Raw genomic sequence first — 15,214 nt, forward strand, 5'->3', positions numbered from 1 at the left:
TCTCACTATAACTCATTTAATTTGTTGCGTAACTGTCAAAAATTTTCATATTCGGAGCAGACCTTTGAATCTGAATTGCTCCATGGTCTCTTGCTAAGAAACGGTATCCAACTCATTTCACCTTCAAAATGGTGGGTACGCTGCCGCTGCTTCTTCAAAACTTTCGTGGCTCCTTTGCTTTTCTCGATCAAGGGTGTCCTGTGTCCTTCCCTTCCCTTCGTAGCAGCCACGGTGCTCTCAGCTCACACGGCTGCTTCCCATAACTTCGATCTTAGTTGTTAATTGAAAATAGTTTTTATAATTACAATTTGCCTGTCAGTGTTATAACAACAACAGCAAGAACAACAAAAGCCATAAATCCAAAAATTTATTAAAAAAAAAAAAATATTTAAGCATTTTTAATATCTGATTTCCGGAGGGCGGACTTCGCTCGCGCTACAGAAAAGTAGCCATATCTCATTATGTGGCTCTACACAGCGGTCATATGACCTATCCTAGCGTACGAAGCCAAAGGTGTGGTTGGCAGCGCCGGACAAGTAGTACATCCACATACTCCGGTCAGCAACTAGCTCAGCCATCCGTATTATGGAGGCTAGACGTTGAAACGAAAAGCTGTACGGCCACAACGGTAGCCTAAGAATGTTCCCCATCGTGGATGTGACAACATGTTACATACCATCCACATTGAGCTTCACAAGAATTTCAAGGTAAGTTTTCCCTCAAGAACGGATTTGTCAGGCGACAAAGTCTACAAAGAGGACGTAACTTCACTTTACACTGACGGGTTCAAAACAGCCTGCGGTGTTGGTGCGAGGTTTTCTCCAAACTCAGCTAGTATCTTCCAAGCAGAGATGCTAGGTATTTTCCTGGTAGAGAATCGGGTAAGCGACAGTGGGATACGCATGATGATGAATCTCTGTAATTAAATCCAGTAAAGGACCATCGATATGAACCTAATAGTTTATGTGAAAAAAGTACTAAGTGGCATATTTTACTCCTGAAAAATGCAAAAAGCACATTTTTCGGGGACTTCGGGGACAACACTGGTGAAACGACAGAACAAACAAGAATTTAGAGCAAGACAATTGAAGGCTTACTTCACCTGGTTACTTCGTCATGACCTAACCCATAATAAACACGGGTATATTGGTTTTGAAAAAACATGAAATTTTACTATTTTTTTATTAATAGACAAAAGCCTAAAATTATAAGTAACCAAAGGCGATTTTTAACAAAAGATTAATTTACGTTCAATAAAACTTTCACAAAAATTATACTTAAAATATATGTATTTGCCTTGAAAATGATTTTCTCATATTTAGTTTATGTACTGTAATTCGTATTTTTATTTGGTCACTTCCTTAATGCAAAAATCTTTCACTTTTAGACAGTCGCACTCGATGGGCCGCATTGGTCTAGGCGGTAGTTTTTTACATTCCGAAAAACTCGGATATGGCGTACAAGGTTTTTTACAATCATCTTTTTCTCGAAATATTCTGCATTTAAATTCACATCTCTTTGTACGACAACCAGGCCATACGATTTTTGCACATTGCGGATGAACATTGTTAGGACATTGCCTTGCCATTTCACACATTTCGGATTGGGCTATATTCTTTCGTACGATTTTGCGCCGTTCTGGTTTAGGTACATCAAATTCTTGATAGCAACAGATGGGCCAATTTAATGTTTGCAGTTCACCAAATTCACACCAGGTTATTTGATATTTCCGGTTTTTATCAGACGGAGCATAGTATAAATCATCAAAACGAGGTAGCATATCAATACAGGGATTGGGACAACATTCTGGTGGAACATCTGCTGGTTTCACTTTTTCCTCACAGGGTTTTGTTTTACTTTTAGCCTTGAGCACCTCTTCGCTACATATAGGAACTTTGTACATCGTACAATCACGTGCGGGTTTAATTTTTTTTGGAGCTTTTGTTTTTGACTTCGGTATATAACAGCCACCTTTCGTGCTCGTAAGTCTTATTGGTTGGCGGAGGACAACTGGTTTGGCTATTTGTGAGCCGGTTAGCGCAGATATGCGAACGATATTTTGCAATGCCATTTTTACACACGAATTTTTGCGACACAGGTTTTAACGGATTAAAGAATTTAGATAGATGCCAAAAAAGTTTTAATTTATTGAACAAGAAAATATTAGTTCAGAATTTTTGAATTATTGTAAAATTTCGTGCTGTTTTCATTACTTAAAAATTTGGGTTACTTTTCCTTCTTAAAAATTTTTTGTAGAGTATAAAAGGGCATGAGTAGGGAAACATAAAATAAAATTAATTTCCACCAAATACAAGCAGTTCAACATCTAAAAAAAAAATACTTGGCACGATCCAAAGGTGGTATGCATTAATGATAAGCCTAACGGGAGCCCTAAAAACTACCCCGACAGCAGCATTGCATGCCATTCTGTACATCCTGCCACTGCAACAAGGCTTAAGACTGCACAATAGAGCCGGAGGGTTGGCGCAAGGGTGCGGAAATGGCGGAAAATACTACGCACGGTTATACCGATGGTTCTAAATAAACGGAAGGTGGCGGCTCAACTGCTTACTGTGTAGATGTAGAAATAAGTCGATCCACCAACCGCCAGATCACTGCAGTATCGTTCGTGTTTACGCTTCAGTCGCGTCAATACAAACATGCATATGTTGGTAGTCAGGTGGCGACCAAAGTAATAATCTCACACAGTACTTCATCAAAAAGTATCCGGGAAAGCAAAGAAGTATTAGACAAACTTTCAGGCCGGACCATACACCTATACTGGGTTCGTGGTCATAAAATTATAGAAGGTAACGAAAAGGCCAATGAGTTGGCGAATAAGGGTGCAGTACTCCATGAACGGTAGACGTCTCAACCCGTTTGGAGAAATCAAAATAAGACAGGAGTTGCATATGATCCGTTAAGCAAGAAGGGCATGGACAGAAGCGCGGGCTGAACATTTTCTAGGATCATACGCAAATCCCACAACATTAGACTCACAAAGTTGCTTATATCTCTAAAGAGAGAAGTCGTCAGGCTAACGACGGACATAATAGCTGGGCACTGCCTTTTGGCGTCACATGCTTATGTAGGAAGTGCGAGGAAGAAAAGGCTTAATACATTGTGCGTTTGGGTCCTGCGCTCGCGAGGCCAAGGCTCCAGCTACTACATACGTGCGGCAGAGTTGCCAGATCTCGAGGCAGCTATTAAGTTAGATCCTAGAATACTTCTCAGTATTTGCCAAGAGGACAAAGTTATTTAAAACATGAGTCCTGGTACCTCGTTGGGGGTTTTCCGTTTAGTCGTCAAAAAAGTTCTGGTAACACTTTGGACACATTCAGTCTATGTGAGGTTTTTATAGACTGGACAGTTCAACCTAGCCTAACCTGGGGCGATTTATGTATATCCGAAAAGATTTGGCCCGAACTTCTCTTCCAATTTGTTCCTGCTCCTTTTTAGTTTTTCCTAGAAATTGGAGGGACGAGACCTACTTGTTTTATGCTGACTTCGAATGGCAACTGCAATGCAGATGAGTTTTCACCGAGAAGCTTTTTATGGCAGAAATACACTCGGAGTGTTTCGTAAACCACTGAAGAGGGGCGATCCTTTTCTAATTGAAAAAAAAAACTCTTTCGAAATATTTGTTGTTGCCTTGCCCGGGACTCCAACACAAAAAGGTGGTCTGCGCAAAAATACTACCTTCGTAGCGATCCGTGGTAATTTTTCGGTTTCTCGTAAATATCTTTTAAAATAGTAATTTTTTTATTTCCGCCTTCGGATTACTAAAACACACAAAGCTCGTCTTTTGACACCTCTCCCGACGTTTTTGGACGTGTATTAGCCATCGACCCCTATTGTAAACTTACTAGGACTTGTTTGATCGCCGAACCCTTGGGCCGTAGAAGGGTGCTTGTTAACACTGCGGCCAAAAGTGGAGAAATTCAGGCAATTAAATCGTGATAGGTAGTCGGCTTCTTATCCGCCAACTATCTTATTGCACCCTTTGTAGACACCCTCTTCATTCGTTAGATTTATAGAGAAATCCTTGACTAACAAAGGGCTGGATTGCTTGACAAGTTGCCTTCAATAATGCTAAAACGTGGGCCATCTGCAGGCTACTTTTGCAAAAAATCTATATTGCAGCAACTCAATGTTTACATATCACCTATGGTATAGGGCTACTGGCTGAGTGAACGCGTCCGAAAAGAAAATCAAATACATGTAAATAGGGACAGCTAAGATCTCTAAGACAACTGCGTTTTTATTGTAAATTTTTCATGGCAGAAATGCTCTTGAACCACTGCCAGGGCGAACTCATTTTTCAAACACTTTTGTCAGGCCTTTGGAACTTTTGGTATGGTAGGTAAGCACACTAGCCCGACACCACGGAGGCCGTGATTCAAATAACAGTCGCAAAAGGAGATTTACAACTAAAGGAGTTCAACATCCGGAAGCCATTACAGTATGGACCCGCTAACGTATTAGATTATTAAGGGATGTCTTCTCTCTTTCCTTCTACTGTTGCACATTCCTTGTTGGCAATTCTTGGGGTGCCTTTATCGCTACAACAACAACAGGGGATTGTATGATATAGAAGTTGAACGTGGTCATATCAATTCGTTCCCGAGATGGTGGGACTAGTATCTTAATGGTGCTATTTTCCGGAACGCACGGGATCTGTACACGTCAAAAACTACTCAGGTAGTCTTCTTATCGCTAGAAGAATAAGAATATCATTCATGAATTGTCATTGAAATCTTCTAACTAACGGAAGTCCAAATTGACCATAGATAGGCGTTAGTGCCACATTGCCATTTAAAATATGGAGGTGTCTTGTGGGGCCAATGACATGCAAAATATACATACATACGTACATAGGTTGCAGATGTCGAGCTTGATTCTGGTTAAGTATTACAACATACAGATCGAAGTTGAGGTGAAGTGACCTACTCCATGGGAAGTCTGCTTTATTTTATTGCAAGACTTGGATATTCAACTCTGAAACTAGTGTGAATAAGGCTGAGGGCACATGATCAACCAAGCGGGAAAGGCGCGGGATCAAGCACGGGACTGTAGTGTCGAAGATTATGTATAGGTCTTACAACCTTAGACTAACAAAGTTGCTTCTATCATTAAAAAGAGAGGACTGTAGACTCATGACGGGTATTCTGACTTGACACTGCCGTCTGGCGTCACATGCCTTTAGATTAGGCTTGGTCAGTGATAACAGATGTAGTAAGTTCGGGTTGGAGGAGGAAACGATCGAGCACGTTCTGTGCTCGTGCCCTGCGCTTGTCAGGCTAAGACTCCAGCTATTAGGAGTGATACAGCTGTCAGATCTGGAAGCAGCAAGTGGCTTAAGTCCTAGGAAACTTCTAGTATTTGCTAAGAGGACGGAGTTATTTTATACCATAGGTCCAGGTTTTTGATAGGGTTTTTCAGTTCGGTCGTTAGAACAAACTTCTGGTAACACTACGGACTCATTCAATCTCCTCATGGACCTAACCTAAGATTGAGGGCTTTCTTATTTCTGATAGTTTAATAGAAACTATATGTTCAGCATATCATTACGCCGCTTTACGATGACTATTTTCGCTTCATTGGGTAAATTGTTTAGGTATCATAAGGAGATATGCCTTGGCAGTTCTGATCGCGGTATTTTAGCAGACCTGCAGCTTCTTACAGTTTGTTTCTTTGAAGTTAGGCGCCCATATCAGAGAGGAATAGCGCATGAGCGACTGGCCAATTGCTTTATAAGCTGTTAGCAGTATCTCTTTTACCTTGCCTAAGTGCTGCCAGCATCGTAACCATCATTACTAGATATAATTATCATCAGCATCATCATTATCATGACATACCTTATATTATCATTACCTTCATGTAATTTTTTAAAATTTGGTTTTTTTCTTTCTCTGTTCTTTCCATTTCTTTTCAGTTGCTCGTAAATTCCCTGGCCCCCTACCAAAAACAAAGATATTTAAATAGCGTTAACTTATCGATCATGACCAACCGCAAACAGAAAATGATAGGGATAAATCAACAACAACATTGCTATGTTCAATTGTTTATGCAAATATGTATGTATGTAAGTTTGCGCAAAGTAATCAAAACATAGCGCCACAAATTAAAATGTTACCGACGGTGTATGCAACGGATTACTTAACTAACTAAACTTGCATAATCATAATGGCAATCGATTTGAAGTATAAGCTGGTATTTGAGATGTAAGTTAAGAAATTTCGTTGAGTTAAAGTCAGTTGAGCTCAGCCAGACTAAATGTGGAGGATAGAAAAAAAGGGGAAGGTGTGAGGTGTATTCTTCCACTTTCAGAACTTACAATTTTCTAGAATTGGATCACCTGGGAAATAGAAGCGTAACTCTGAGCCCACGAACCGGTCCGGTTCAAGTGGTTCAACTCTTTTATACCAAGTGGTAAATTAGCAATGAGATATCTAATGGCAAATGTCGCATTCAGATGACCGCTCTTGTATAGCATTCACATTGCGCGATAAACTCTAGGTTATGATCCATTTTAGAGTTTACCAGTACTGCTAAACTCCAAATGGGGCCATTAACTCGAGTTTATTGCGCAATGTGAATGTTATGTGGCGAGGTTACTTGGGATTGAATATCTTTTGGGATAGATGAAATTGCCGGGCCTTTCAAAATGTCACTAAATGGGCTATCAAGGATACTCCTCATTTCATCGAAGTGCGTCCAGCCTTGGTGATAACAAATGCAACGACACACAAAGCCTCCAGGCCAGCTTGGCTGCTTGAAACCATACGGTCATAGTAGTACAGCACCATCAAAAAACGATTACTGGATCCCGTACTTGTACTTCGTTGGGATCTAAGAGCCAAGATAGAGGTGAAAGGTTGCCGCCAGGGGCGTATATGCGGGACGAAGCTATAAACATATATACTCCAGTGGTTCCAAACTAATAGATATGGTAGGCTCTGCGGTTGTAGTGTCTTTCAGGGGGAAGTAGTGCCCGTAATAAAAAAGTAGTAAATACACTATAGCTTAAACAACAACCGCGTAAAATTTTATATTGACTGCCAACAGCAATTAAGGCAATAATCATTCATAACAGATGGCAATGAAAAAGCGAGTGATCTCGCCAACCAGAATGGGCGGAATAAAAAGAATGAAAGAGTTGCTCATGATCGACCAAGCAGGAAAGGAGTTAGGCTGGGCACAGGCTATGTCGAAGATCATGTGCAGGACTGAAGACCTCTGACCAACCAAGTTGCTCTTAACACTAAAAATGGGGGACAGCAAGTAGTAAAGGTCCTAGAATGATTTTAGTTTCTAGGGTGTTTCAGTTTTGTCGTCAAACAACTACTACCAACACTTTGCGTACATTCAGTCAATGTAAGGAACTCAGGGAGCGACCAGTGCAACCGTATCTAAGATGAAAAGTTACATATAAATTTGACGTTATAACAAATTGAAGGGCTCAGAACCAAAAGGATCTAAGTGAAATTTTTTTTAAAATTGAGTTATACCCATATTTGTTGACAATGCGATCCAAGCCATTTTGGACATTTTAGTGCCCATATATTTGCTAGGCCAAAAACGTACTAAATTTTATTGGCATTAATGATTGGAGCCAAAAGGATCTAAGTGCGCTCCTCCAAGCAATAAAATTTAGTTGCTCTGCCAAAAGAACATGCAGAATTTTTTCAAGTATGCAGTTTTGTAGCCCGTTTAATTTTAGTATAATAAAGTGCTAAACTTAGGTTCGTAGGAAGTCTCACTGAATTGAAAGAGGTGAAGAAGCCTCTCCCCTCTCTCGTCTGTGCCGCAGACTTGGGTTCAATACTTGACTAATGTAAAAGCAGGCTTACATGTATGTTGTATTTTATGTTGTATATTTTCTGTAAATACTTAATATAATGTCACTATGCCTAATGTATGCCAAATTCGCGAAAATTTGTTATTTTGGCCGAGCAATCAACGTTCGAAATTTTATTGCAACAATTTTTGGAGCCAAAAGGGTCTAAGTGCGCTTGGATACAGAAAAAAAATTGCCAAAAATCAGCGAGACTTCCTACGAACTTAAGTTTAGCACTTCATTATACTAAAATTAAACGTGCTACAAAACTGCATACTTGAAAAAATTCTGCATGTTCTTTTGGCCGAGCAATCAACGTTCGAAATTTTATTGCAACAATTTTTGGAGCCAAAAGGGTCTAAGTGCGCTTGGATCCAGAAAAAAATTGTCAATAATCAGCGAGACTTCCTACGAATTTAAAGTTTAGCACATTATTATACTAAAATTAAACGGGCTACAAGACTGCATATTCGAAAAAATTCTACATGTTCTTTTGGCCGAGCAATCAACGTTCGAAATTTTATTGCAATAATTTTTGGAAATTTTTGCAATAATTTTTGGAAATTTACAGTTATTTTCCATCTGCAGTAAACATCCTTTGAATTAGTTGACTAACCTGCATTCATTTAGACAGGAATCATTTCAAACTCATTTACCCAGAATTTACAATAAGTAATTTACATTATAGGGTGGTGCCCTAGTACATAATATGTGTTAATGTGTATCAAATGCCAGCTAGACAAGCAGACGGTGTTAATACTACTAGCATATCTATGTATGTATGTTTAATATATCCAACCTCCCCATTTGCAACGAACAGCCTTCGTGTGGTGCCATAACTTGCAACACATTATTGTGGTGACTGGACAGCGCATGCGCGTCGACTTTTCATTCTTTTTTGCACATTTTTGTGTGCTCTATCATTTATTTGCTTTCTTTTGCATGTACTATATTAAATCTTTTTATAGATACATATTAGTGGCGAAAATGAGGAAAAAAAAACAAGTAAGTGCTTAGACACTTTGTAACCGAACATTATATACTCAGCGCGAGTTTCAATTGTACAGTTAATTTCAGATAAATTACTTTTTATAATTTTGTCACAAGGGATTTATTTTTTTGAGGCTCTAAAACTGTTGTGTAATGCTTGATCGGAAAAGGGGCGTGGCCCATTAAAAAATTTCTCCCAATCTCCTCTTACAATAAAACTTGGTAAGTGAAATTTAATTGATACAAAAGTATTTTTAGATAAGATACATCTTATTATTCTAGTCTCCCACATTCTTAAACATTCTTTTTATATAAAAGTGGGCGTGGTCTTTAACCGACCTGATCCATTTTTACAGTCCTGCTATAAGGAAAATATGTGCATTAATTCTTACTAGTATCGCCTGTGGTCAAAATTCGACCAACTTGTATTTTTTTCAACTCAGTCTATGCATCAAGTGTTGGAAATATATCAACTGGTCTAACTTACTTAAATTTTTCATTAAAATTTTGAATTTGATCTAAGACGTTGTACTTTTTGATTGTATTTTCTTAAATTTCCTACAAACTTTTCACATGTAATTATAACGTTTTGGTATGGAACTCCTTAAAAAAATATAAAAATTATGTAAAATCAAATGAAATTGACATAGAATTATGGTGAAATTACTTGAAATTGAATTGAACCACCCGGAAGGTCCCCGTTGGCGCGCTACCGAAGTTAGTTTTATGTGCTCGGTTCCCCAGTAGGCCTATATCAGCCATATACATATATCGCCCATTTACTTCAATAGTGTCATAATTCAAAAAACACGGAGAGCTAAACCGAAACACGCTTAAAAAACAATCAAAATGAAACACTTCTTTCAACACATGAGGTACAAATATGACGACGACACCACCTACATCATCAAGCAGTACAGCAAGAACAACAAGAAACTCGCAAAGCAACAACAACGGCTTAAATTTCTACCACAATGTAAAGACTACGGGATAACGCCATCACATCTAAAGGGTAAGACAAACAATATTATACATGGATTCAAATTGGACAAAACAAGAAAAGAAATGGAAAAAATACAGCAACAATTTATACACAAAATCCTCAACCTCGAAATAAAGGAAGCGAACATTCAAATCAAAATTGCTAGCAACAGTATGAATCATATTAGGGAGGATCTTAAAAAGAGATTCGACGGACAGGACTTAAACTTAGTTTTGAAAACCAAATACAATTTACCAAGAAAATAAACACTGCTACAGAACAACATTTAAACTCAAAATACGAACGCACGTGACAAAAAGTTTTGATACCTTTGGATTCAGATATAATGAGGACTGGTTTGTGAATGAAACGGATATAATTGTACCCCCAGAGAGCCGTTCGTAGTTATCAATGGGGAAAAAGTTTGCACTGCCAATATCAAAGAAAACATTTTCTCCTATTCACTTGATTGCAGACCTGGAACAAGGTATTCAAGAAATAGGAGATGACAGAGAAAACGATGCACTTAGATGCAATGTGGCAACAAAAATTAATACATTTAAAAACAAGATACGCAATAACCCGAAAGAAAAAATGATACTGAAATTTGTTGAGGGCACTAGACAGTTCATCAAGAAGCACAAAGACATAACTATCATTACAAACGCGGATAAAGGTAATAAAACGGTCATGATGTACAAGGTGGATTACAAAAACAAAATGGAACAATTATTGCAAGACAGACAAACATACAAAACAATGCGGACGGATCCAACGCAACAATTATTAAGGAAAAACAATAATATTATAAACGAGATATACAAACAAAAGAATATTAGTCTGTATTTAAAAAAGCAATTAACTTGTACTACAGCCACAGCCCCAAGACTATACAAAAAAAAAAAAAACTATACGGCTTAACAAAAATACACAAAGATAACATCCCACTTAGACCTATATCATCATCAGTAAGTGTGCTATGTTTCGTATTATCAAAATACATAGGGAAAACACTGAAACATATTATCTCGGATAGTCTCAATATACAAAACTCTTTTCAACTGAAGCGCACCTTAAATGATATCACAATTGCCGAAGATGAAATCCTAGTATCTTTCGACGTGGTATCCCTCTTTACTAATATACCAATTCACCTAGCGATAAATACGATCATGAAACAGTAACCTAGAAATGCACACAACATTATCGAAGAAACAATTTCAAGCCTGTCTCGAATTCTGCTTGAGGGATAACAACTATTTCACCTATGATGGTGCGTTCTACCAACAGGTGTATGGCATGCCTATGGGTAATCCTCTATCGCCCACTGTAGCTGATATAGTCTTAGACAAAATAATTGACGACAGCATTGCTGAGCTTAAATTAAAGGACATATATATCAAATACATAAACAAATATGTAGATGATATATTCGCTATAATTAAAACTAAGGACGTGGAAGAAATACTTAAAGCACTAAATAAACAACATACCAAAATAAAATTTACAGTAGAGAAAGAGAAAAACAACAAGTTGCCCTTCCTAGATATCGAAGTTATAAAATCGAACCAAACCCTAAAAACTAATTGGTATGCTAAAGCCGTATTATTTATCTATCATCTAGAATAATAAACTCAAATCACCCATGGATGCAAAAAAAGAACACGGCCATAAGCTTTATAAAGAAAATCTACAATTTAAGTAAACAGGAGTTCATGACCACAAATTTTAAAAAAATTAAAAATATTTTATATAAGAATGGCTACCCTAATACATTAATAGACGCATGGATAACAACAACAATTAGTCAAACCAACTGCGCGCAAAGCATCACTGAACAAAAGAATGTAAAAGAAAAGCAAATATATGCAGGCGTCAATTACATACCAGGATTAACGGACAACAAAACATTGTATAGCATCACACGCAACAACAATATAAAATTTGCGCATAAACCGAATCGAACTTTGAACACAATCTTTACACAAACAAAAGACAAAATCGACAAAGAACAACAACATAATGTGGTATACGAAATAAAATGTAATGGGAGCGCAGGAGAAACTTGCAATCGAATATACATTGGAACGACGAAGCGATCGCTAAGTGTACGAATAAACGAACATAGACTAGACGCCAAAAATAGAAAAACAATAACAGCACTATGCGGACATTTGACCAACAAAGGACACACAGCGGACTTCGAAAACGCGAAAATATTAGACGTTGAGGGGAAAGAACGAACACGAATGACGCTGGAAGCTCTACGAATACAACAAAAAATCAATACTGCAATGAATTTCAAAGAAGACGTCAACAATATAAACTGCGCTTATATGACGGCATTATCAGCCAATGGACGAAGCAGGAAACATGAATGGAGGCAGTAAATTAAATGTGAAGTTTTGTTTATTTATGTGTTAGATGTTGAAAATTTCAATGTTATAAATTGAATTCTAACTAATGTGTTAATGTTTGTTTTGTTTTATATCATATTTTATTATAAATATACAGTCTCCCTGATGAAGATGAAAAAATTTCATCGAAACGCGTAGGAGGAAAAGAGAAACTTTGTGTTTTGTCTTTATTTTATCGGTCGAAAAGCTCCAAATAATTACAATTGTAACAAAAAATTGGCCCAAAATAAATATATTACGAACTTTTAGTGAAAAACGAAGAAATGTACTACAGGAATTTAGCCTATTTCACGCCACCCGTTAGGTATGCAATTGGGGTTTCTTTTTTGTTTTTTTAATTCATACATAGTTTTTTTTTTAAGTTTTTTTATTTTTATTTTTGGTTTTTTGTATCCTAATTCTTTTTTATGTTTTATTTACAGTTTCTACTTTTTTTTTGTTACCGAGTCTTTGAGTCTTCGGCTTCTTAAGCGCCGAGATCTAAAACCGCTGAGCTACAGAGAAACTCATCAGTTGAGAAATATAGATTCACAAACTACAATATCTTAAAAGTATAAATATAATTTTTTTTTAATCATTAAAAGATAGAACCGTGTTTTTTATGGCAAAGAGCGAGTCCGAAACATCAATTATTCTCGAGTGAGAGTTATAATCTTCACACAAATACAGATACGGTTCGTTTAGTTGGAAATTGCTTCTGCATTGTTTAAGAATTATAGGTTTATAATGCCTTGAAACTCGGCATGGAACATTCAAGTTTACTTCGTTCAAAAGAAATGGGCTGGAAATCGATCTATTTAAAAGTCTAGCCATAAATAGTACACCTAGCATTTCTCTACGACTTTCAAGGGTAGGAAGATTTATTAGTTTTAACCGATTAGTGTAAGGAGGAAGATTATACGGAGTTAATTTTGTATAAATACATAGTATGTAATATGTAGGTGTGATACAAAACGAAAATTTCGAGTAGAATAGAGGATACATTCATAAAAAATTTAATTAAAATATAAAAGAATTATGTAATGCGAAAGAAGGCAGAATTTACTTAAATAATTTTTTAATGAAAGAAAAAAAATAAAGTACTTAAAGTGTGAAAAAATTAAGTGAAGTGAATAAACAGTTCCATATAAAAACGCAATAAGTGCACTTAGACTTTTTTCCGGGTTTTAATGTTATCATTGGTAAAACTGCCAATATGAAGATTATAATGTTCGGATATTTAATGTTTGGATTCCCTTTGAGATCTATGTACGTAATTAAATCCTTTAAATTTTTAAACACTCCATTTCATGAATATATATGACCATATCTACCATAAAATATCGTCTGTGAACGATATAGTACTAAGATATAACAAAGCAGAATAAATTAGAAAGAAAAGAAAAACAAACAAAAACATTGAAATTATTCACGCAAACATATTTACTAAAATGAAATTAATTTCATAACTTTAAGCTACATAAACAAATTAGGGTTATGGGATCTAAGCATCCGACTAATAAGCATATAATCCAACAAAGTTGGCCTAATAATAAATATAGCGGGTATTATACTGCCTATGCAATACGGCCGCCATGATTCCGGTTGCCGTTTTAACCTAAAATCAAAAACGTTTTTGGGACGTTTTTTTTCGTTTAATATACAACGTAAAATTTTCCGATTCAGTCAAGTTGCATTTAAATAATAATAAACTAAGCTGAAATAAAAGAATATATAATAAAATAAAAAAAGAAATAAAATAAATTAGCATAAAAGACAATATAAAAAATTGTATGTTATATTTTTGTAACTTTTTTTTTAGTATAAGACGTACTTTATCTAAAATGAGGACAAAATCTGCAAATGCAAAAACATTTTCGGACAAATTTGCATTAATTGTTATAAATAAATTTAGTTAGTTTCAACAAAAGTTAACTCATTATTTGTGATTTCATGTTTTTTTGAAAACAACTAAAATAAAAAACAAAGAATCTGTTAAATAAAGACCTGTGTATTTACGTGTAAGTGAAATTTGCCACAAAAAATGGGCCGGTCAAAAATTTATTCTATTTAAGATTTTTTGGTACGCTACAAATTATTTTGGAACAATTTTTTAGGATTTTGGTAGAGGCTATTATAGGTAAGTGGCAACAATGGGAAACCATGTTTTAATCTTTCATTGTATAGCGCGTACGCTTATGTAGGTTTGTGTCTTAGAGAACTTATATAATTGGTCCACAGATGGCGCGCTTTTGTGCAAGAAAGTAAATATCGATATTTGGAGAGATTGTTGGATTTACAAAAAACTGTTTCTTTAATTATAAACAAATAGAGTAATATTTGAGCCGTTTATTTTGAAAGTGGCATAAGTCATTTCATGTCGTTTAGGTTCAGTGGTAATTTGTTTGTATCTCTCCTCGCCTTCAGTTTTTTAGAGTCCAATATCCAAAAGATGCAATTCTTATTATTATTTTATAATTGTAGAACCATCTATATATGCATTCGTTCAAAAATAACAATGCATTTAAGACCATGAGTTGGAAATGACTTATGCCACTTTCAAAATAAACGGCTCATTTGTTAACACAAATAGGCCTATGCACTGCGGCTGATCCATACGAATCGATTCATATAACCTTTATATGATTTTACGTACGAGAACTATGCGAAACCGCCTGTCAATTGGTTGTATGGAATTTTTGTTAGCGTATTAATATATAGATTACGATCCGTTAATTTCTCTTTGAGTAATGGCTCCCGGTGGTGCCACGCCCATTTTTTAAATTTTGAATTATTTATTGTTATATTTCCACTTCGGAAATGAAACACCATTGATATAAAACTTTTTTTGCAAAGATGTAGCTTTTATCTAGAAAAGTAAACGTGGTTCTTAACCGATTTCTTTGACTTTTTTTCGAAGCATTCTTTCTAGTAAAGGCAACCTCTCTGTCGAATTTTGTTATGATAGCTTTAACGGTTTTTGATTTATGATTAATATTTATAAAA

At 36.2% G+C, this 15,214-nt stretch overlaps 2 protein-coding genes across 7 annotated transcripts in view; both read right to left on the reverse strand.

Annotated features, from left to right (window-relative positions):
• Positions 1–15,214, reverse strand: part of LOC137244052 (serine-rich adhesin for platelets) — a 403,539-nt gene that overhangs the window by 24,767 nt on the left and 363,558 nt on the right. The gene's annotated exons all lie outside the window — the stretch shown is intronic.
• Positions 1,153–2,226, reverse strand: LOC137246486 (uncharacterized). Its single transcript, XM_067777582.1, has one exon. The coding sequence runs from the start codon at positions 2,069–2,071 to the stop codon at positions 1,346–1,348; it is 726 nt and encodes a 241-aa protein (XP_067633683.1). The 5' UTR covers positions 2,072–2,226; the 3' UTR covers positions 1,153–1,345.

This window comes from Eurosta solidaginis, chromosome 3, assembly GCF_040869045.1.
Source record: "Eurosta solidaginis isolate ZX-2024a chromosome 3, ASM4086904v1, whole genome shotgun sequence".
In the NCBI taxonomy this organism is placed as follows: Eukaryota; Metazoa; Arthropoda; class Insecta; order Diptera; family Tephritidae; genus Eurosta; species Eurosta solidaginis.

Coding starts and splice junctions, on each gene's coding strand:
- LOC137246486 (XM_067777582.1), bottom strand. CDS start 2,071: ATGGCATTGCAAAATATCGTTCGCATATCTGCGCTAACCGGCTCACAA.